Below are 21694 nucleotides of genomic sequence, written 5' to 3' on the forward strand. Positions count from 1 at the left end.
ACACACTTCTAATGGCTTAGTTAATGTGAATGGCATTCAAACCACGGCACTTTGCGACAAGACCCCTTTCGAAGGTTCAGATATCTCTGCTATTGAAATAGACGAATATTTCACAAAGTATCACGAAAAACTCATTTTTCAGTAATTACTGAAACCTATGTTTTTACAGAAGCAATTATACTGCTTTGTTTTCACGAGACTTAGAACGGTGATAGCACGCAGGACAGTGTCAAATGTTAACCTAGTTTTACTGCGATACTTTGAGAAAACGAAGTTCACTAGTTTGTGTGAAAATTTAATTGTGGGAAAATCCATTGAGACAAATTACACTTTTAAAGCGAATTTTAAACCTATCTTTTTAATGAAGCATTTGGGATGTTTTGTTTGAGGTTTAATGTGTACGGTATATTACGTGTAGTTGTAATGTTTTGCTCATTTTTACTGTATTTTAACTAGTATTTTGAATATGAAGCATCACTGACAATTCAGTTTTAAATGATATTATAGAAATTATTATCATTATTGAAAATATAAAAAATATTCGGTGTAAGCATTACTAACAAGAAGTCAAGATGTAAAATTCTAAAATCACTTGGTGAAACATCAAAATAAGAGTTCATCAGCAATCGCTTGGACCATCACATTGAACTCGAGCATAAAGCAGTGCTGATTTCAAGAAATTTTTAAAACTCTAATCTTTTAAAAAAGTAATAAGGCTAAAAGGAGTGAATAAAAATGACAACATGTATTTGGTCAACTAGCCTTGGAGCTTCAAAGAAACATGTACCTAATAAAGGAATCTGAGATTAATAACGTCCTTATCTCCACAGAATAACTTCGCAGATGACTTGTAACAATTTCATTAAATGTAGTCTCAACATGGTTGCGGCTTTAATAGTTAATGGTTAATTTCTTTCCATAGTATTGTTACAATAAAATGAAAAATTGTCTATAGTTTCAACACTGTTAAGGGCTAATGTCTTTGTATATTATTAGCCGTTGCTATTGTCTCAGCAGGAGATCATTGTCATTGCAATCACAAACTGCAGCTGGATACAAGTTGTGTGCCCTGCCACGCCTACAGAAAATATAGGTAACATTGGATAGTTGTTGGCAGACCAGGAAACTCAAGAAGGGCATTTGGAGTTACGATATGTTAATATGCCTATGCGGATTTGTGGTTTAAAGTGACCAGTTGTAGTTTTGGTTTGATGTGATATCCGTAAATATTTTTATGTTGTATGTGGGCGCCATTAACACGTTTATTTGTTGAAAATGTGGAATATTTCCGCACAACATGTGTAGTATACTGCATTTAATTGCTTTGTAAAAGAGTGTTTAACAAGTTTTACTTTGATTTGACGGGAATTATGAACTGGGACAGAGATTCAGTAGTACTGGATGATGAACCATGGTGTATTTTATCGGAATTACGGGCGATTCATAATAGCGTGCCTCCAAGAGTTTGCAGCATGTTGGCGTGAAATCTGTCGACCCTTTCCAAATGCCAATTGGCCAATGTGTTGCAAAATCTCGGAGGCGCACTACTGTGAACGCCAGGGCCGTTATTTGTAGTGTTAATAAACTGAGTGGGGTGATTACCTTAACTACTGTCTGTGTAATGCAGTCTATCGGTTTATGAAATCAATAATTCAACTAATATTTTACCCTCCCTTCCCTAATGAACAAATGGTACAATTGTGCCTTCCGCAAAGGGGTACAGCACTGTGTTAGGCCCCCTGAAGTAGGGTAAAATGGGCAGGTTGAAGCCGATAATCCACCTGCTGTTCTTTCCTGATGAGTCAGTCATTTTCAGGGCTTTCTGGTGTCTGGCTAATGCTCTTGATGCTGCTAGAACAAAGAGCGATAATCTACAATCGTCATGCTTCATGTTACCAGTAAAGAAAGAAAGACTTCAGTCAAGTTTATGTCTGTCCTCCTCGAATGGAATCCACAAACAAGCTGCGCTACAATAAAAGCTGTTTGTCAAAGGCAACCAAAATGGAGGATAACATTTGTAATGACAGCTTTCAATTCATGAGGGAAACTTGGCTTCTCACACCCTGTCAAGCCCTATTACAAGACACAAACGTGAAGATAAAATGGTCATTGAAAATGTCATTACATGTTAATATAAATGTTTTATTGACTGAAATACTGGAAAAACAAGAAAACTACACCTTGAACTAATTCTATCCCAGTAGTAATAATCTGTCGTTACAAGGACGAGCAAAATACGAGGCCCTAAACACCAGCCCAAGTTGGTGGTGTAAATATTCTTACCATCCCAAACACCCAACACAGGCTGATAATCATTACATCATCACATCTTCAAAAGTTACAATTAAAAGTCCACCAATTCAAATCTTTGGCCCACTTAAATTAAATTGTTTTAGCAGTGAATTCGATACATCTTCTTCACAGACAACTGCGTTTTCATCTTCGTGCATGTAAATTTCAGTTATCGACTGGACCATGTTTTTCTTTCACTATATCATCTGGTTGAATTCATATGCATTTCCCTAGAATAAATATGTCGTACATCTGATCATTGCAATACGTGTGCTCCATCTTTTCACAGTTTAAAACTGGGCATGATACAATAAACTTTACTCAATTCAAATAAATTTCACCGATTCTCTCTTGTTATCCCCAAAATCCAAGTTGTGGCCTTGGCACACAGTGAAAATCTGACATGATCGCAGAGGATTGACTCTGCTTGCAATTTTTTGGCGTCATTGGAGTAGGCTCACTCCGTGATCTATGACTCATTAATCCGTTCAATCTCTAACTTACTCCAAATCCCAATCTCAAAAGAACACAGAAAAGGATACAAAAAAGTCAACTTTGAGAAAAGTCTGCAGCCCACTTCCAAAATAGAAAATATACAAAAGTAACATTTCATTTCTTGATTCCATTTAGGACAGGTGAGCTGGAACAATTTATTATTCTTTTCTACTTCCCTGAACTATCCAGTCGTACCGTAAAGGGCCATCAGCTGACAGAGGTCTTGCGGTGACCCAGACGGCTGCGCTCCCCTGCCCACGACTTGGACTTGGCCTTGAAGTGCAGGCAGTCCTTTCGGTAGCCCTCGTGGTCCATCGGTGTGTAGGACTGCGGCTCGCACATTGTCTGAGAAACGACCAATGCGGGAAGAGAGAGAGAAATTCCTAGGATGTGAAATCAAATGAAACTGGGACACTTCTTTAGTCCAACACAACGGTTCTGTCCATGTGTTGTCAGAAGTTGGTGGCTTGACGCCAAGAAGCAGATAAAAATTGACAGCCTGACGGAAGAGCGCCCTCAAAAGTTATTACGCAGAGGCTGTAACAGACAAAATAGCAGTCTAACACAAATTGAACAAAAAAAAAAAGAAGCAAGACACGAGCATAGAGACCAAGATAAGGAATAAATAAAGACCGATACTGAAGTGGGAAGAGAGTTACGTCAAAGTATTTTTCAAATCATTTCAGGACTACGTCAACATTTCGTCAGATACCACCTATCGTTATCAGTGCCAACCTTGTCGTGCTCGTAGAAGGCCTTGTAACCCCCCTGCAGGATGTAGAGCTCTGGGTAGTAAAGCTCCGGGTACGGGTTGGCCTCCCGATCCTTGTTGCGCAGGAAGCGCAGCAAGTCGGGCCCCCGCTTGGAGGAGAACTCGCAGTGGAAGATGATGACACGACCGTCCAGGGGCTCTAAAGGCTGCTCCAGGAAAAACTGACTCACCAACTCTTTGGTATACAAGTTCTTGGCACCCTTAAAAACGAAAAGACAAAAAAGTGGCCGCGAAGATCACTAAACATCTACAGTGTCAGAGTTCACAGGCAGCCAATAAAATACGGTGACCTGTTTACTACTCACCTTGATGTGCCCACCGTTGTACTCATACGGATAGCGGCAATCCAAGATGTAATGCTCCTTGACCTCAGTGATCTCTGACCTCAGGACTTGGCACACTGTCTCCGGTGTGATGCTCTGTAAATCTTGATGTTTGCCTTTGCATACAGGTAGAGCATACGGCTACGAACAAGGGAGAAAGGGGAAAAGAATTTATTTAAGTCATGCTACACCTGTCGAGTATTAACTTGAGCATACTCAAGTTTGCTTTTCTTTGAAATGATTCTTGAAACGTATCGAACATGGAAAAGTCATTATTGACTCAAACAGAGTATTCAGATTTCACCAGGGGGTATTGAGTCCATAATGAGAAATGTAACACATAAGACAATCTCACCAGAGTCCCAACTCAAGCTGAGTCTAAGTCTAAGATTGGCCGTGGCTTGAAATTACACGAGTCCATGGCTGTGGCTGCATCCACTTCCCATAGGTTGGTGTGAAATTTCAAGCCGCAGCCAGGCCATTCGGACATGGCATCAGCCAGAGTTGTGATGTGAGAGTGCTCAGGGTGGTGCAGATTTCTTTTTTACCTTTCTGAGGTCCCCGGTCAACTTTGTGCAGTCCACGTTGGGCATCAGTGCCATGGCGATTCTTGCCTGGTACTCAGTACTGTCATCCATGGAGTGGGACCGGCTAAGGGGTCGTGCTCGCGGAGACTGACAGGAATTAAAACGGGGAAATAGTTTAGGAAAAACTTGATATGACGAACTCACACTCATTAATGATTAACCCCCTGAAGATGGATCCTCTATGCAAAATGTAACATGAAACTTACACGATTTCCACAATTTGGGAAAACTTGGGAATTGTAGTTCAATGTAAGGTAATGTTTGGTGTTGAATTCTTTAAATTAATGCAATATTTTGAAAGATTAGGAATGATACTATCTAACACTGAGGAAGGCTATTGTAAACCGACCTTATTCGTTTGTATCGTTTCTTTGCCGACATCCGAGGTGTTAGCAATAGAGCAACTCCGGTATCTTTTGCTCTGTACTGGGCTGGGCGTGTCCCGGGGTCTGTCTGGCCGCTTCAAGTATGCCCCGCGCCTCAGCACGGGCTGGCTGGGAACCTTGAAGATCCCCCGTCGACACTTGGGCCCCGGGGTGTCGGCCAGGGCATTGCAGTCTAGGTGGGGTTGGGGCTGGTCCAAGGGGAGACTGGTGCCGGTGGGCGTGGGGGTAGGGGGTGAAGTGGTCAGCAGGGGGGCATTCATGAGGGAGCTCAGACCCTCTGAGATGCCCGAGTCGGGAGGCTGAGAATTATCAAAAGTGGAATCGGGAGGAGGGTATCGAGAGCTTTAAAATGTATTCAGTGAAATAAAATTTGAGACCCGCTCAAGGAAAAGGGGATCTAAGTCGCACTATGCCTTTCCATGCAACGGCCCTATCGAAGTTGAAAGAGTAAAAAGAATTTCAATTTTCGGTTTTTGTCACAAATAACAATCTTTGATTTACTAAAGTTTCAAGCTGTAAGGAAGAAAAATGGTTGCTAGGAAAACTTAAGGTGAGTCTTCTGTAGTGGAACTTTCTCAAAGCCTGTTTTCTCAGCTGTGTTAAGTTGAACCCTGTAAAGCTACCTGATATGAAAAAAAATGTTGTCTCCTGAACAACAAAGGTTTTTGAGCTCTGCCATGTACCAAATGGAAAATTATACTGTGGGCTTGTCAGCCATACTCAAGCTTCATTTTCATGACATACTATATGGTTTCTTTAGAGCACGTCACAAATAGCAAATGGATTATATATTACTTTCATATTTGCATATATGCATCTTTGCCGAGGGCAGAGATCGAAAACAAATATGGCAGTAGATTATAAACCTTATACAGCAGGCCATAGCTTCTAATCCCAATCTTTAGGTTCATGACACAAACCAGTATCATTGGATACTTGAGGGGTGAATATTCAGTGATTTATGAGACAACATTTGTGATTGGCTCACTTGATTGGCATCTCCAGCGAAGATGTCTGTGAAGCCGTCCTCTTCATCGTCGTCGTTACTGCTAGCCAGACGACAGTGCTGGAGCTTGACCGGAGAATTTATGATTGTCATCTGTGGTCTGGATGACTGGTCAAGCTGCAAATGGGAAGCAATTGACTGACCAAGCAATTCATCTCGGGTAATCTTTTACACTTGGTTTGCAGCAGGCATTACGAGGCATTTTCGCAAGCATGCAAGTTGACGAGTTACAGTTGAACCAAAGTCACATTTGAAAAGTTGATCTGAGAACAGGACATGTGTTGTTTAAGAATCAAGTTTCATTAATCAGTAACATTTCTAAAATGGAAGGATAACATAGAAACTGGTAACCAACCAATCAAAATAGGCCTGTGAGTCACATGTTAACAAACTGACCAATGGGAGCTCTTTCCACACATTCAAGGTGGTTCTTACCAAGGCCGCTGGAGCAGAGATGGGTCTGTCCTTGCCAGAGGCATCTGATGTGCCCGACTCAATGAAGGATATCTGCCGCGGTCTTCCGGATTGATAAGTAGCAATTTGATTCTGTAATGTGAAAAAAAGGAACAATGAGAAACCCTTGATGAGATGCCACAAGAGTAGTTCTCTTGTCCAACAATGCCAGGAAGAATTCTTGCTTTCAGGAAAATGCTCTGGCCACCAACACTAGAAAGAGTTTAGTTTTATCAAGAAAATGTGAGACTCGGAATAATTGCATTGTAAATCCCAGGTCAGATTTCCGAGTGGTTCTCTGTTTAACTAACCTGTATATTTATGTTCTCTTTATCATTGCACGCTTCCCACATGATTGTTTTGGACCGATTCCGCTGCCCCTCTGCCCCCTCTGGCTCGGTTGCCAGGCAACCAGACCCTCCCTCATCATTCTTGAGCTCTTTGGACAACGAAAACACTGGTGGCTGCGGAATGGCCTGACAACTTGGTTTGGAATTGACTCGTCGGAATGCACTAGGTCCTCTGCCGGAGAAGAAAATGTAACAATATTTGAGGGGAGAAAATTCCCTCTACCAGGAATGAAAACAAACAAAATTTAAATTTATATGAAATGAGAGCGACGGACATCACATTCTTCCTTTGACACAATTACAGAAATGTAATATCAGCTCGTTAAGTATATTAATTGTGGCATAATTATTGCTAAGGATTTATACATAAGAAATCAACCTTGCTCAGTAACGATTAATTACTCACAAATTCCGTTGATAAATTTCGAAATAAAATTTTGCTTGGTTGAGAGTAATTCTGAGACACATAGTGATGAGGCACATGTCCATGAGGAATTCCCACTGCATCCTGCTTGTGTGTGCGACACGTGCTGAAGTCAGGCACGAGGGCCTCAACATGCCAGAGTTTATGCTAATGAGGTGGGTTTCTGGTCAGATGTTGGGCTTGGCACTGAATTACAGCACCAACAAAGGGACCAGCTGTTGCCACGACAAAAGAAGCTTTGTCAGAGGAAAAGACTTTTTAAATGACAGGCGTCAGAGGGGAGGGTTTATTATCAAATCAATAAAGGCTAGCCAGGTGGGGTTTCCGACTAAGATATCCCCCAGGAAATGCAAACAAAGGCTTGGTGACTTACTGGTCCAGGAATGGGGAATCTTCCTCATCAGCAGGCGAGTCTAGATAGAAGACTGAAATAAAGGCACAAGCGCAAGCTTCAGTCATTACGAGTTATGCTTTGTCACAAAATATATTTCAAGCTCATTTCAGATTATTTTTTAATTAATAAAGTGTACTATCTTGAAGTCAGGATGCAATATAAAAAAGGAATCACAACTAGACCTCAAATTGGAAACAACATAAGATAAGGAGAGACTGTAGTGGGCAGTTTACTTAGGAAATTTGGAATAATTTCCAGTGAGCTTGGCTCCTTGGTTGTGACATCACAAAGACCGAATGTCCAAAAAAGAGGAACATCCGACAACACCGACAATGGAACGTAAGTTCCACATGGTGTCCAACTTTGCTGTACTTTGAATTATACAAAGGGCAGACCAGGGAACATAGCGGGGGTTTTTACTGACCAACACTCTCGGAGCTCTGTGATGATTCTCTTGAGCTGGCCGGTGTGTCCCCAGTACTGGACAAAGACAGTCGCCTCTTGGGAGTGTTGCCAACGCTGTGATAAGATGAATGACAAAAACTGCATTTTGAAGGACGACGGACAAAGTAAAACACTGCTGAGGCATTCCACAATCTGTGACAATGGTTTATAACTCTCAACATGCTCCAAGCGACTTCGTAATTGCCACGATGCTGAAGCAACAGTAAAATATGCAACACAAGAGGAGGCGTAACCCCTCGTCTTACCAACTCAATTCGCCCATGTTGATTGACAGCGATGTCATGGGAGAGACTCCGCCCATCTTGGGGAAAATCGGCGAGAAAGGGGCTTCCTCCTTCTGGGCCAGAAGCAGCGACAGACTCCGCCTCTTCCGATGAAGCATCTCTTTAGTCTTGTCGGCGGCCATAGTTGCGGCGGCTTCTTGCCCCTGATGGCTGCCTCTAGCCACCGAGTTTTTCCGACTCGGACTTTTCTCAGAAGACTGACAGGTTTTTGAGGTAAAGTTTTGTGAGTGGCTTCCAAACGCTAGGCTTATGTGTGGCTGGGCAACGCGCAGACTTTTTCACCATTGGCTCTTCTTTCATTCATCCAAACAGGCCATGCGATGCACACAGAACTTGGACAAGGCTGAACCAAGAAGAAACGTGGGAAACATATTACGATATTGTACTATTCAGTCAACAACGACAGCCAACAATTTCCTATTTGATGCTGAACAGAATAAACTAGCCAAACAAAACATCAAAAGCAGCTGTGCGTAATTTAGAGTAGTACTTTTTCACATTCACGAATGTGTGACAACCTAGTACCAGGCCTTTTAGAACTTCCTTCAGGCAAGCATTTTATATTTACAAAAGAACCAGGCATGGTTAGATGGTAGAACACTGTCTTCTCTCTAGTTTTTACATTTTTGGGTGGGCTAGCTTGCGTAATGTCTGTGCAACAGTTCCAGCGGCATGGCACCACTTCCAGAAACGGCAAGGCACAACCCACTGACATCGACTATTTGTGCACAAAGGATTGACTGTGCCTAGCACTGCTGTGGCATGATAGGTCCATCATTCCTTCTGCTGCCGTTCTTTTCTGTTTTGCACGTCGTTGAGTTTAATTACCACCAGAATTGTGGGGTGCGACGTCTGTTCTGCTCAACTCGTTGGACCCCACAGTTCTGGGTATTCCACATTAACTGTCATCAGTCATGTCTGAGTCATGACACTTGACAGCTTTTGCAAACGAGGCAAAGCCAAAAAAGTTTTAAAATTCCTCAACACCATGACCATGCATACAACGATCCACAAAAAGCACCATTATGGATGATGGAGGAAGGACATGAAGGAACACGTGTAACGTTCCTTCCTCTATGGATATGTTTCGATCGACCAATCGTGCACAGACCGATTGCATCCAAAACACCACCAAACCTTGCACTGTGGTATGTATTGTAGCAGAATCACGAGAGTTTTGTGGACAGAGGAAAAGAACCGACATGACCGGTCAGTTGGGTACAATGAAAAATGTGGCATCACTATCGCCTCGCGCCTAGGCCCTATCCTAGCTAAGCCGTGACTCCCGTGTGAGTTGATAGGCCTACTTTCAACACAGCGTTCAGAAACAAATTTCAGATAAAACAGCTACTTACATATCACACTTTACATATGAGCACTAAAAATGTGAAAACCACAACCACAAGATCCACCAACCATCGACAATTCAAAGGGATTTTCGCAGCAAGCAATTCAGAATTACCGCTTCCTCAGCTTCTTTGAAGTTTGAACCAAAACAAAATGCCTTATGTTTGTACTATGGAATTAAGGGGGAGGTTCAGTGGTACAAATCTTTATTAAGAATCTTTTCTTCAAAATATTTCTATATATTGCTACAAGCGAGAGACAATCCCACAAAAAATTGAAGATGTTAATACTGTTCTATATCTTTCGAGAACTGACCTCTTTTTTGAAAAAAAGAGGAAAAAAACTCTTAACATCTTCCCTATAAGTAAAATGGCATAGACCGACACCAGCTGATTAGTAGAATGGTACTTTTATGCTACGTGCGATTGACTATGCGCTTACTCAGGGGCTCCGACAGCATTCTCTATTTATTCTTTCGATTTGTTGCGATAAGGTCTTCCAAACCTACAAGTACATCATATTTGACTGTATATTTGAAATCGGCCACGCAAAAAGTGATTTTGAGATCCCAAAACCATACATTTACTTGGAAAGATGTAGACAAATCCAGGACTGGGAAAAGAAAACGCAACTCAAGATATCAAGTCTTTGTTTAATAAACATGAATATTCATCAGATACCGCCAAAGCTATTAAACGCTCATGCGCAGAACTAGGGCGCTCCTTGTAAATTTCGCGCGAAATCTAAAATAACATTGTCCCCGTTTTTGTGGTGCTCGCAAGAGGCATTTCGTTCCTCCCCGTCCCCCTTCTATTCCATAATTTTAGCTTTATTTATTGCACTTCATTTCTCGAAAATTGTAGAATATGGCCTCCGTAAAAAGTAGAAACCACAGAGGCAGAAAAGATGAAGATCATGACTTTCGGAACTGGCGATCGCCTCATCACAAATCGAGTGTAGCAGATCACTCTCGTTACGGCGGCGGCAGAAGAGACCAAAAATCAAGCCAAGACATGTCGCGAGAACATGGCGGTATGGACAGAAATGGCAGCCACAGAACAAGATATCGACATGACAGAGAAAGGTAATTTTAGTGTCAAGGAATACTGATCAATAATATTATTTAAGGTGGGTTTTGCCTGATTCGGCCCTACATCATGACATAAGCATTGTTATTAAGCTTTAGCATGCAAATGATGCATTGAAACTGATTGACATGACTGACGGATCTCGCAAAACGTAACTAATAATACTAGGCCCTAACATGCCTAAACATGGTATTATTAAACTCAGTTAATTTCAGCCCCCCCAAAAGTCCCCAAATATTTCGCATGTCAAATTCAACACCCAATTATTCAAATGATAGGCCTAGTTGCACTAATCATAAATCTGTCATGTCAGTGGGACCCTACGGCCTAACTGAAGATTTAGATGAAACAAGAATTTTACCCCTTTTTGGTCAATAAATTGATAAATTGAGTAACTGATATTGGAGGTGGAAGGGGTTGCTCATTCCAACCGCAGATGACTTTGCAGCGCATAGTTTCGTACAGGCTAGGCCTCCCTGGACAGCTACTTTTTAAATGTAAGCCGTCGGCTGAGAAGTTTCAACATGTTCACATGGTTCTAGTTAAAGTGCATGTACTAGTGATGATGTATTTCATTTGACTTTTTCATTTTCAGCAAACATCATCGTTGGTCGAGTGACAGACGGGTTGAACCGCGGAGCAGAAAGCCTGATGTTTTCAGCAGCGTCGAGTTTCCTCCCCTCGGGGCAAAGGAAACTCCTAGCACTAGTAGTAACACATGGTATGAACATCTCCAATGTTTTCATTGGAGAAAATCTCAATAAGAATTTCGCTTTGCAAACTAACGTAAGCTTTTAACTGGTTGCTTTATAGAAGTTAAATAGAAGTTAAAAAATCGCATTAGTATTACTGTGTTTGTTTTTATTTCATCAACAATTGTGAGTCTTTTTCGTGTATCATTTCATTTGTGTACCCGTTTATTCTCATGAAATTTCTTTGTTCTCCTAGGTACACACCAGACCCTGTCAGATTGACCAGCCAACGTCACAGCAGCTCATCCAGCACGGATTGGGCCACACAGATCGAACAATTTGAGAAGGACAAGGAGCGGGCACTGCGGGACATGATGCGCTACAAGCGACGACTGCTCATGTCCGAGTCCAGCGACGGCAGCAACGAGGATCAGGAGAACCTGTAAGTGTCAAAGGTCATCGCAAAGAACCAGCCATCTTATAGTTGGCCCCTATCGGTGCAAACTTGTTAAAATGATCTTTGGTTCTATTTTAGACATCTTTTTTTTTAAAGTCATCTGTGAGCTCAGTTGCCAAGAACTTATCCGAAACAAATTCTGTTTAAGGACTTCCACTTTTCTTATGATGGAAAATCAAACTTTGGAAGTCCGAAAAGCTAGCACTCTGCAGATTAAATTTGAATTGCTGAATGTTCAAGCTTCATGTTAGTGACTTCTGACCTGATATTAAGAGCTTTAAAAAATGTTCTTACACAGAAAGATCAACACGAATGCTGAGCCGAAGAAGGAGTATGAGACCGACGAAACTGTCATCATTCGCCGCCAAAAGCAGATCGACCTCGGCAAGAACACTCTTGGTTATGACAACTATTTACGACTAGTTCCAAAGTGAGTTGGTTTTGTTTTAATACACCGGATGCATGACATTTTTCACCATTAAGTTGGCCAGACATTTTGAGTTTGGATGGCCCCTGACTTCTAGGCATGCAACTTTAATTAATGATGTTAGAGTTGCCAAAACGGTAACTTGGGGGCTGAATCTCCGAATCTGGCAAGGCCTTAATAGACTTAATGTACATTTAGAACTTTCCTCCCTAAATTCTCAGATATAAGCGAGTGAAGAACAAGCACATTGCGACTCCCAACAAGTTCCAGAAATGCAGCCGACGAGCCTGGGATGGACTGATAAAACTGTGGCGCCGAAAACTCCACGAGTACGACCCTGAGGGCACCTACAAACCTGAGAGAGTTGCTAGGTGGGTTTGGACAGAACAGAGTCCAAATTTGGCAAATATCAGTTCCGAGTTCAAGAAAATGAAAATTTAAATATCGGTAAAGATTGAAAACACCAACTTAAGTCTTCATTCCATTTCCATTTCTTGTGTGGTATGTAAAAATCAACCTCCAGCAATTCGAGCACGACAAACAAAACAATTCAAATTTACTCAAATTGCAACATATGGTGAGGTTTCTTGGAAGTTCTTTGTGGATATCTAACTCCAACGTTGGAGTTTGTCTCCTGTAATTTCAGGGCAATGAATTTGCTTCAAAATCTCGAGGAAATCTTAGTGATCATTTACGGAATGAGTATCTTCTCATTTTCTGGTTTTTCTTTTTTTTTCTTTCTTGCAGGAAGGAACTGCATTTCTCTGACTCCACCTCTGAAACACCCTCCGAAGCTTCCTCGGAGCAAGACCCAACGATGGATGTTGAGCTCAACAGCTCCATATCATCTGCCATCAGTGACTACCTGGCCAGTAACGAGAGCAGTCGCCCCGACACCCCCGACAACGCCAGCCGGCCCGAAACACCGACGACTGAGCTGAAGGGTCTGACGGTCAGCGATCAGATGAACGGCAACTACCGGACAGAAGATCTGGCGATAAGTAAGGTCATCTCGCAGAGCACAGATGCCGCTACCCCAAATGCAACGCAGACCCCTAGCGTGACCCCGGCTGACCACGAAGTTGAAGGTCAGGGCCTCATCCACACGATGCAGGTCAACCCAAGCGACCTCATCGCTGCTCTGCGCCAAGCCGCGGGGGCAGCTCAACCTCTAACCCAGCTGACCATCAACCCTCACATGTACATTCCCCCACAGCAGACCTCTAACCTCAAGTCCCACTCCATTGCCGATGTGCCCATCCATTCATTCCACTGTTCCCATGACGACAATGCCAACAGAAAGTTGCAAGAAGGGGGAAGGAAGGAAGGGGATATTTTCGACCATTTCGATCTAGACGAGTGCTTCATGAAGGACAGCGACGTTATTGCATAGGGCATTGGTGAGTTCAGTGAACTAAAACCGATCGAGCGCTCTACCTTGCTCGGTCTTTTTGTTTTTGCCAGTGGCCAGAACGGAGGAGAAATACCTCCACAATACTCATGGTCATACAGTCAAAAAGGCCACGGGAAGTGCTTACTTTACTTCTCACAGAACGCCATTTCGATACAAACCTGTGTTGTGACTTACCTCAAGTAGTAGGTAACTGTGACTGGCTGCTTGTTGAAGACCATGGCCTGTGGACTTACAGTACTACATAATTGGGAACATTTCACAGACTTTTCTGCTTTGGGCTTAAACTTAACTTTACATCTACACAAAAACAAATGCTTTGAATATCACATTTCATAATTTTTAAATGACTGAAAGTTTTAACAAGAAGAGATTTGAAGTTTTTTAAATAATTTTTTATCCACAACAAATGTGGCTCATTAAACTTTTTAATTTTGTTTTTTTTTAATCAGTAGTTCTGAAAAAACTAGTTTACGAAGTTGGTACAACTAATATATTTTGGATAATCGTACCCTTTGGGTTGATCTTTGCATGTTTGGAAAAATGTACAGTTTTGGGTCTAGTTTATCTCTTTACCACAGATCAAATATTTCCGTTGTAACATTTGATATTCTGTGTTCTTGTAACTTCATTAGCATTGAAACTTTAGCATGTGTACTTGTAGCTGAATGAAAGGTCTAAAGATTTCTGTTACGTCCAAAGAGGATTTCGAGAGATTTGAGGCAGGGGCCATGCTTGGATTTTATTTTATTTTAAATTTTACATGTACCGTAAAAAAAATTTCTTAACACCATCATGACCAGTTACAATGGGCCCGCTGGTATGTTTGCTTACTTATCAGACAGTGTTGAAGTGTATTTATTTCGAGATAAAGGTGTAAAAAAAAACAGCATGGGTAAATAGGAGATCAAAACAGAAGCGTTCAGTGCCTTTGACATCCTGGGTCAGAGGTCACACCTCAAACTCAACAACTTAGATATCATGCAATGAGTTCTTACGGTGGACCGAGTACTAAAAGGTCCTGATGAGGAAGAACGACTTCACAATCAAAAGCTAACGGTACAAAAACTTGGACACGTAGATGTGAAGACACCAAAATGTAAATACTGAAGAAAAATTCCAGAAATCTTTTAAAAACCATTGTACAGTTTACCACCCATTTGTCCCGCTATTTATCTTCTGAATGCCAAACTTAAGTTTTTTCAACCTATTCCCCCCCCCAAATTAATGTTGTAAGATTCAAACACTTAAAGTTGTAAATTGCTCTTTCAAAAAATAACAGCCTTTCACTTAATATAACTTAACAAAGTTGATAATTTACATGTATATCCAGCGATAAGGAGGGCACAGCTGCGATGACTATCCCTATAAAAAGCATTTCTTTTCATGATTTTATTTTCCATGATTTACATGAGCGTTAGATGGAAAATTAAGAGATGTACAAATTGTGGTTTCTAAAAACAATGTTACATCAGACTAGGTTCTTTCTTGCTGTTAGTGTTTGTAAAAAAAAAAAAGACGATTAAATTAAGAGCTAAAATTCCTGTGATATTTCCTCAGCTGTCATTTGCCATTACTGATGCCCTGCAGTGGCATGAAATGTCGTCCTTAAAACTCCTGAAGTGAACACCTGTAAAAAATGAGCAACCCTAGATACGCCCCCCCCCCCGACAGAAGTTTTACCTCGACATGATACTTTGATGAGCGTTCTCTTGCTCTGGACGATTAAAACCAACGTCTGCCCATGGTGACTACTTCCACCAAAAAGTTACTAGTGTCCTTCAAATCCATCCCCTGAAAAACCAGCTAACCTGCCAGGTAGCAGGCCACAAATTTAATCACATTTACAAATAAATGTACATGTTGCCTATTATTTCACTCTGCCCGCTGCCTGCTTTGCACTTGATAATTCTCCCGAGAGAATTCAGCGTTTGCATAAAATGCAAAAAAAAAACCCCAAAATGTCCAACGAATATCAGCACTTGCCTATTCATTTCATTCACGTTCCGCTGTAGTACTGTCAGCTAATCAGAGAGAAAAAATATATATACACTGAAATTGAAGGCTTAAATTTGGACGCCAGTTGAACACGTTTCCCCCTTTACTAATACTCATAAAATTTTTAGCAATGGTAGAAATCGTAAAACTCAACCTTGACATTTTTTTCAGCTGCAAGGAGCACACGTTAAAAGCAAAGATAGGAGCAATAAAAATACTCTCTTACAACTGCCAATCACGAGTGTGGTGAAAACTACGAATGACAGCTCCTTATACGCTACCCATGACCGCAAGGAATGAGAGATACATGTTGGCAGCGTTCCTTGTCCGAGTAATAAAAATCCGGACAGAAAGGATACCTACTTTAAAAAGCAGAAACAAAACACTTTTCCGTCATCTAGAAAGACGACAAGCATCGTCGGTCACGGCTGCTGTCATGCCAACTCAGTGGGAACATATCCGGGTGTCACTTGCGACTCCCAGCGCGTCCCATCATGCTCGGGGGGATGGGAGGAGGGCAGCAGGGTGTGTCGCCAAAACGACCTGATAAGAAGACGAGGGCAAATTTCTTTATCGAGCAAAATATTGTGTCTCTCCGACAGAAAGCTGCTTCTAAAATTCTGCTCCAGTTTTATACTGGCTAGCAATGTACATTCAAGGGAAAAAACGCCATCCTTCAACAAGTTCTCTGAGAAAAGAGCCCCCGTGAAGAATATGCATAAGATAAGGTCGAATCTTACCTGCCACCATACAATCCAAGTAGCTTTCGCCAATTCTCTTTCACACCAAAATTGTATGGATTCCTATAAATCTGTTAAAAAAACAAAAAGTGTTCAAAACAGCATCCACTGAGGGTCATGCAGAAACAAAGAAATTTCACAAGAATTGTGGCCAAGACAACTTCAAACAAATGTGCAGAAGTCTGAAACTACCTGGCGAGAAGACGACTCAATATGACAGACTGGCTGACTGAACAGAAGTTAACAGACAACACTGATTCCTGAGCCCCACCACAGTGACCCCATTCTCGACGACAAAGCCAACCCCTCCCGTCAACTCACCACGTTGACTTTTTTCAATCGCGCCCGCTCCGAGTCGTTGATGTGCTTCTCGATGCTGGTCTCTCCTCGGCAGATCAGCCGCACGTGCCAGGTGGTCAGCACGCCCAGGGCTATGAGCACGCTGAAGCAGACGATGAACTGGAAGACCACGGCCTTGTGGTAGGCAGACTCAGAGTTGGACAGCGAGGACACTCGCTCCAGCAAGGCATCTGTCTTGTTTTGTTTCTAAGGGAAGGAATTCACAAAGAGTAAAAGTTGTTTTTCTTCTTCAGTTTAATCGGTTGATGAAAAGGACAACTCACACAGACCATCTGTGGCTCTACTGTAAAACTGGAAACAAAAATGCGTTGTAAGCTGGGAATATCAACATCAAGAGAAAAAGAAAACTAGATTCAAACTCACGGCAATATTGTAGGAGTGCAGCATAGTAAAGAACAGAGACCCGGCTAGAAGGCTATCAAATGTTTTCTGTAACAAAAACAGGGCGTGTACATTATAAGTCGTGGCAGGACCAAACATAAATCGGCATTTAATGAGGGAATAAAAATGTGCTTAGCCGGTCTTAAACGTGCGTTTAAGATCGGCTCAGGAGAATGGCCATGAGTAATGACTGAGCCCCAGGCGAGGGCACGTCTCCTGAGCTGGTCTCAAATGTTAGTTTAAGACCGGCCAAGCACATATTTAATTCCATTCATAAATACCTTTTTTTAGTCAGAGAGTCATAAAAAGTCAATATATGATGGATTTCCAATGATTCTGTTCTAGAATTTTACTTTCATTTTTCAGAACACCCCTGCCGATTGTATGGTATATTAATTGTGCAAGTTGTCAAAAAAAAATCCAGATTCTTGACCAATCTGAATCGATTAGACTGTCTTGTTTCCAGGTGCCAGTGAGTGATTTACGCAGTGAGTGATTTACGCAGTGAGTGATTTACGCAGTGAGTGATTTACGCAGTGAGTGATTTACGCAGTGAGTGATTTACGCAGTGAGTGATTTACGCAGTGAGTGATTTACGCAGTGAGTGATTTACGCAGTGAGTGTTTTACGCAGTGAGTGTTTTCTCTTCTCAGCAGGCATTATCAAATGCTAACACATGTTCAAGATGTATGTTGTTGAATCGAGAAACAGTCTGTGTTATTTATGAATAAGCTCTATAATCGATCAAAGAAATGGCTAAGTTAAAGCACCATGTTTAAGCTGGAAACAACGCGGCGACTGTGAATCAATACACTTGTCACATTCTTGACCTCAACGGACCACTTAGGACCGAGGACACACAATACTAAACCCCACGGCACATCTGAGTAAAACACGGGGCCACTGCACAGAGCTGGTTGCCGGTTTCAAGACAGTAAGCTCTGCAGGTCTTTGGAGTTCTCCGTGGCAATCCTTAATACCTGAGCATCAAAGAATTCCTCCCTAAAAAGTGGCCAGGCCGAGACGCAGATATAGAGTGTTCCCACCCACATGTAGATACAGAACATTATGAAGTAACGGTAGTTGTAATGACCCACGCAATTATTTATCCAAGCTGTTAGAAGTGTGTTAAAGGAAGCAAAGACTTTCTGGGGGGACAATCTGGCAGGGCATTTAGGAAATTTCAACTGTTTCGTCTCAACCCTGAAAGCTTCAACAATCAGGCTTGGGGTTAGGGACTGTTAGGGTCAGAAAGAGAACAAATGATTGCAAAATGATCTCTGAAGTGCCAGCCTGAGATCATGGTGACTTTGACAAATTATGACGACAATAATTCCAAAAATATGACAGGGTAAAGAAAACTTAGTTTGAAGACCGACCTAAGCCTCACTTTCTTGGCTGATGATAACCAGGACCAAACTTGAGAATCTACGTGTCTACTCATTCACCATAGAGGGTTTGCACGGCTGCCATCTTGCCGGCCGGTGCTTTTGTTTCACAGGGTCTGCACAAAGGAGGTTTTGCTGTCGAACAAAAAAAAGAACTGCCCTGCAAGATGGCTACCATGCAAAGCCTCTGCAGATGATTCAAAGGATACGGCAGTGATGGTCCATCTTCAAGATGCACTTGTTACATATACTGCAGTGGTGTGTTCGCGGAGGCTTGGGGGCGATACACTTTTTGCATATCGTTGCCACGCCAGTATCCGACACGATCTGAAAACGGGAACAAGCAGGACGACACAAGAGCTCACACATCGCTCTGAATTCTGACAAGACCCCCAAAAAATGAGTTGCCTCTTTGAGGGAGCCACTGAAGTTGAAGGCCTTCAGAAAAGAATATCTTGTACAAAGTGAACCTGCAACACTATGAACTCACACAAGTGTCTTTTTTTGTTCGGACGCCAACCTTAGTGATGCATCGAAACACTCTATCTTCCATGGCTCTTTCCGATGATAAATGAACAAAAATACTGGAAACACACCCTCCTGAAGAAGAACAGAGCATACTGTTCGGAACGTAGAGTGTTCACCATCGGTTCTTCTCAGAGGCAACCGCAAGCCTTACCTAATTTAACACACAATATGCAGTCGCAGAAAAATTATCACAAGTAACAAATGTCCAACGGCAGCTCCAGAACCCAATTTTCGGTGTGTACAAACCTTTAGGGGGAGGAGTGGGGAAAGTTTGAAATCTTGTGTAACTTTTACAGCCTTTCCGAGGGGTGAGCCAACATTTACTTTCACGAGCATTTTGAAGGAAGAGAAATGAAACAGACCACAAAAAGAATTGCCTTTCGCTCGTTTTTCCAAAACAATTTTGTGCTCTTTGTCGGCGGTGGGGCCTTGGCCCCTGCTGGCCCTCATGATTCACCCACGTGTACACTTGGCACCTCTCTCAAGTCTGTGCGAGGGCCTTGATAGTGATCTGGAGTTAGTACCTGAGGAGGGTAGCCTGGGGGCGTCCTCACGCCTTTGTAGTAATGGAAGATGATGTTCACGAGCAGCCAGTGGCCGAAGGTCAGGTGAAAGGCCAGCTGGAGGTAGGTTTCTTGCGCCAAGCAGCGTGGCAGGATGCAGATGTAGACCACGCTGACCACGGTGGAAGTTAGGATGATGACGAGGATCACCATCAGCTGTAGAGAAAAGGGGAGACAGGGGCGCTAAGACGGCAACTATGTGCTGACGTGTTCACCCAGAATGCCCAAACCGACTTTCTACACCCTCTTACTTCTGTACACTGGCTGCATGATAGATTATCAAGATTATCAAGATTATCAAGATTATCAACAACTTCCAAACCTAGCTGCAGATTATCTGCCCTTTCCTCGTTCCTCACACTGTTTCCTATTTGTGTGGGTCAATATGGGAGGCCAAACTTTTGAGAAATTCACCCATGGCTAAAGATGCACAACGACTGGCACTTTTAAAGAGGAAAGTAGCTCCATCTAGCTTTTAGTAAAAGATTATTGATACTTGTCAGTCGTAATTTGACAGCAAGGTGAAATGCTTTAAACACTTTGTGAATTATTGTTTGCTTCTGTATCCAACAGCCAACCACAGGTTGTCAACCAACGGCGGGCAAAAGTGCGACTTTGAAGTAGCAAGAGAGATCTAGAACGGAAAACTCTACCAATCCATTCATATTATCTAAAGGCTTATGTACTGATTTTGTATGATTACATCATCCTTTGCGCTATCCTACGGAAGCAGTGCAGGCCTACAGTCTACTGGGCACCACAGGAAAGTACACAAGTAAACAAAGTGTGGTGTCACTGGCACAGATCGATGAATTCGGTAACCAAGAGAACAACGTGACGCGTACCGGTCCCATGTATCTTGTGACGTGGTTGACCAGCCAGAAGGCTGGCTCCATACAGGTGTCCACCACCGTCCCGCTGTTGGTGAAGTAGTTATAGGTCAGGCTTCGCAGGCAAAACTTCACGTATCGGTACTGGTCGCACAGGCGAGAGCAAACGGTGCGTCGCCGGCGTGTCTTGTCCCTGTCATAGTCCATCTCGCAGCTCGTGCTTCCTGCTGAAGTTGTTGGGATGGCGAGTGTCAAGTCTGTTGCACCTTTCATGAGTTGCTCATCATCCGCGGTGGTAGGAAAAGCTAAAGTACGGGGGAAAAAAGGAATGGAAAATAAATGCCTACCGAGTACATACATCTACAGGTCGTTTCCTTTGTCCACACGAAAGGACTGTTCCCAATTATTTTTTCATAAAATATATTATAAATAAATGCAAACATGAACTACTTTATCAATTGTTCATAACAAATTACCAAACAACTTTGAACTGATGTTTTTCCAAATTTTTTAACCCACAGTCCCAACAAACGAACATCATTAATTAACATAATTAAAAACACGGGCATTATTGATGGGGAAAAACATGCATGACATAAGCCTTATCGCAAATACTGCATGGGTAATTTTGCACAATGGTAGAAAGGCATTGTGGGAAGGAAAAAGGCTCATTTTTCATTCCCACAATGCCTTTCTACTATTGTGCAAAATCACCCATGCAGCATGCAATAAAAAGGCTTATGAAAAAGTGCTATCAATAAGGGCAGGAATTATTGCATTCTCTCCCATTTCCCTTGGCTCTGTTGGCTACTGTTGATTGCCCTCGTCGTCCTCTGTGGCTTGACTTTGGACAGAGCCTTTATTAAATATGGTAAACACGTGTCAAAACGACCATGGACACATGTACCCCCAGAACGGTGGGGTCCGACGTCCGCTTTTCTCCCATGAGGAGCGGACGTCGGACCCCGGGGGTAGGGCACATGACATGATGGGATGGAAGGAGTTCCATTGTCTCGAGCGCACGTGTATTGAAAAAACATGCCTAATCACGTTACCTATGTCCAATCTCCAACTCTCTCTATAAAAACATACAGGACAAGTATGGAATAATCCATTTGGTTTCAAAGAATACTCACTTGTCTTTTGAAAGGAATCGAAAATAATCAACTCAGGCAATACAGGGGCTTGGCTTGTTTAAGACGAGAGCACGGCACACAGGTGTAGCGCCCTCAAGCGGGTTGTTGCGTCCAATT

At 42.4% G+C, this 21694-nt stretch overlaps 3 protein-coding genes across 4 annotated transcripts; 1 reads left to right on the forward strand and 2 right to left on the reverse strand.

Annotated features, from left to right (window-relative positions):
• Window positions 1–2121: 2121 nt before the first annotated feature.
• On the reverse strand, window positions 2122–8354 carry LOC110977057 (M-phase inducer phosphatase 1-like). The gene is made up of 11 exons (XM_087144686.1): window positions 8193–8354; window positions 7907–8001; window positions 7462–7513; window positions 6626–6836; window positions 6297–6407; window positions 5844–5978; window positions 4819–5154; window positions 4431–4556; window positions 3865–4023; window positions 3523–3759; window positions 2122–3132 (listed from the first exon to the last, which is right to left on the reverse strand). Exons 1-11 carry the CDS (start codon window positions 8351–8353, stop codon window positions 2995–2997), a joined length of 1761 nt encoding a protein of 586 aa, XP_087000812.1. The 5' UTR covers window position 8354; the 3' UTR covers window positions 2122–2994.
• Window positions 8355–8463: 109 nt separating this feature from the next.
• On the reverse strand, window positions 8464–21693 carry zdhhc16 (zinc finger DHHC-type palmitoyltransferase 16). 2 transcript variants are annotated; one of them, XR_015427451.1, is made up of 10 exons: window positions 21578–21693; window positions 20457–20746; window positions 19573–19767; window positions 18730–18847; window positions 18113–18246; window positions 17115–17180; window positions 16713–16937; window positions 16392–16462; window positions 16015–16194; window positions 8464–8574 (listed from the first exon to the last, which is right to left on the reverse strand). XR_015427451.1 is itself a non-coding variant. In XM_022230852.2 (9 exons), exons 2-9 carry the CDS (start codon window positions 20712–20714, stop codon window positions 16086–16088), a joined length of 1176 nt encoding a protein of 391 aa, XP_022086544.1. In that variant the 5' UTR covers window positions 20715–20746; window positions 21578–21693; the 3' UTR covers window positions 14383–16085. The 2 variants fall into 2 exon arrangements, 1 of the variants encoding a protein (XP_022086544.1); XM_022230852.2 differs by lacking the exon at window positions 8464–8574 and having other exon boundaries at window positions 14383–16194.
• LOC110977060 (uncharacterized) lies at window positions 10298–15152 on the forward strand. The gene is made up of 6 exons (XM_022230851.2): window positions 10298–10662; window positions 11262–11387; window positions 11615–11800; window positions 12114–12245; window positions 12464–12613; window positions 12990–15152. The coding sequence occupies exons 1-6, from the start codon at window positions 10445–10447 to the stop codon at window positions 13633–13635; spliced, it is 1458 nt and encodes a 485-aa protein (XP_022086543.2). The 5' UTR covers window positions 10298–10444; the 3' UTR covers window positions 13636–15152.
• Window position 21694: the final 1 nt, after the last annotated feature.

Source organism: Acanthaster planci, linkage group LG13 (assembly GCF_054643075.1).
Source record: "Acanthaster planci isolate LZ-2023a linkage group LG13, COTS_SCS, whole genome shotgun sequence".
Lineage (NCBI taxonomy): Eukaryota > Metazoa > Echinodermata > Asteroidea > Valvatida > Acanthasteridae > Acanthaster > Acanthaster planci.

What these genes read in the sequence shown, in the direction of transcription:
- LOC110977057 (XM_087144686.1), bottom strand. Translation starts at nt 8,353, where the DNA reads ATGGCCGCCGACAAGACTAAAGAGATGCTTCATCGGAAGAGGCGGAGT. An exon ending in TCGCTGGAGATGCCAATCAA is followed by an intron (nt 5,155 to 5,843) that starts GTGAGCCAATCA and finishes GATAATTCTCAG; the next exon opens with CCTCCCGACTCGGGCATCTC. An exon ending in AAACGATACAAACGAATAAG is followed by an intron (nt 4,557 to 4,818) that starts GTCGGTTTACAA and finishes AATTCCTGTCAG; the next exon opens with TCTCCGCGAGCACGACCCCT.
- LOC110977060 (XM_022230851.2), top strand. Translation starts at nt 10,445, where the DNA reads ATGGCCTCCGTAAAAAGTAGAAACCACAGAGGCAGAAAAGATGAAGAT. An exon ending in AACGAGGATCAGGAGAACCT is followed by an intron (nt 11,801 to 12,113) that starts GTAAGTGTCAAA and finishes GTTCTTACACAG; the next exon opens with AAAGATCAACACGAATGCTG. An exon ending in AAACCTGAGAGAGTTGCTAG is followed by an intron (nt 12,614 to 12,989) that starts GTGGGTTTGGAC and finishes TCTTTCTTGCAG; the next exon opens with GAAGGAACTGCATTTCTCTG.
- zdhhc16 (XM_022230852.2), bottom strand. Translation starts at nt 20,714, where the DNA reads ATGAAAGGTGCAACAGACTTGACACTCGCCATCCCAACAACTTCAGCA. An exon ending in CCCCAGGCTACCCTCCTCAG is followed by an intron (nt 18,848 to 19,572) that starts GTACTAACTCCA and finishes TCCCGTTTTCAG; the next exon opens with ATCGTGTCGGATACTGGCGT. An exon ending in TGCACTCCTACAATATTGCC is followed by an intron (nt 16,938 to 17,114) that starts GTGAGTTTGAAT and finishes TCCTTCCCTTAG; the next exon opens with AAACAAAACAAGACAGATGC.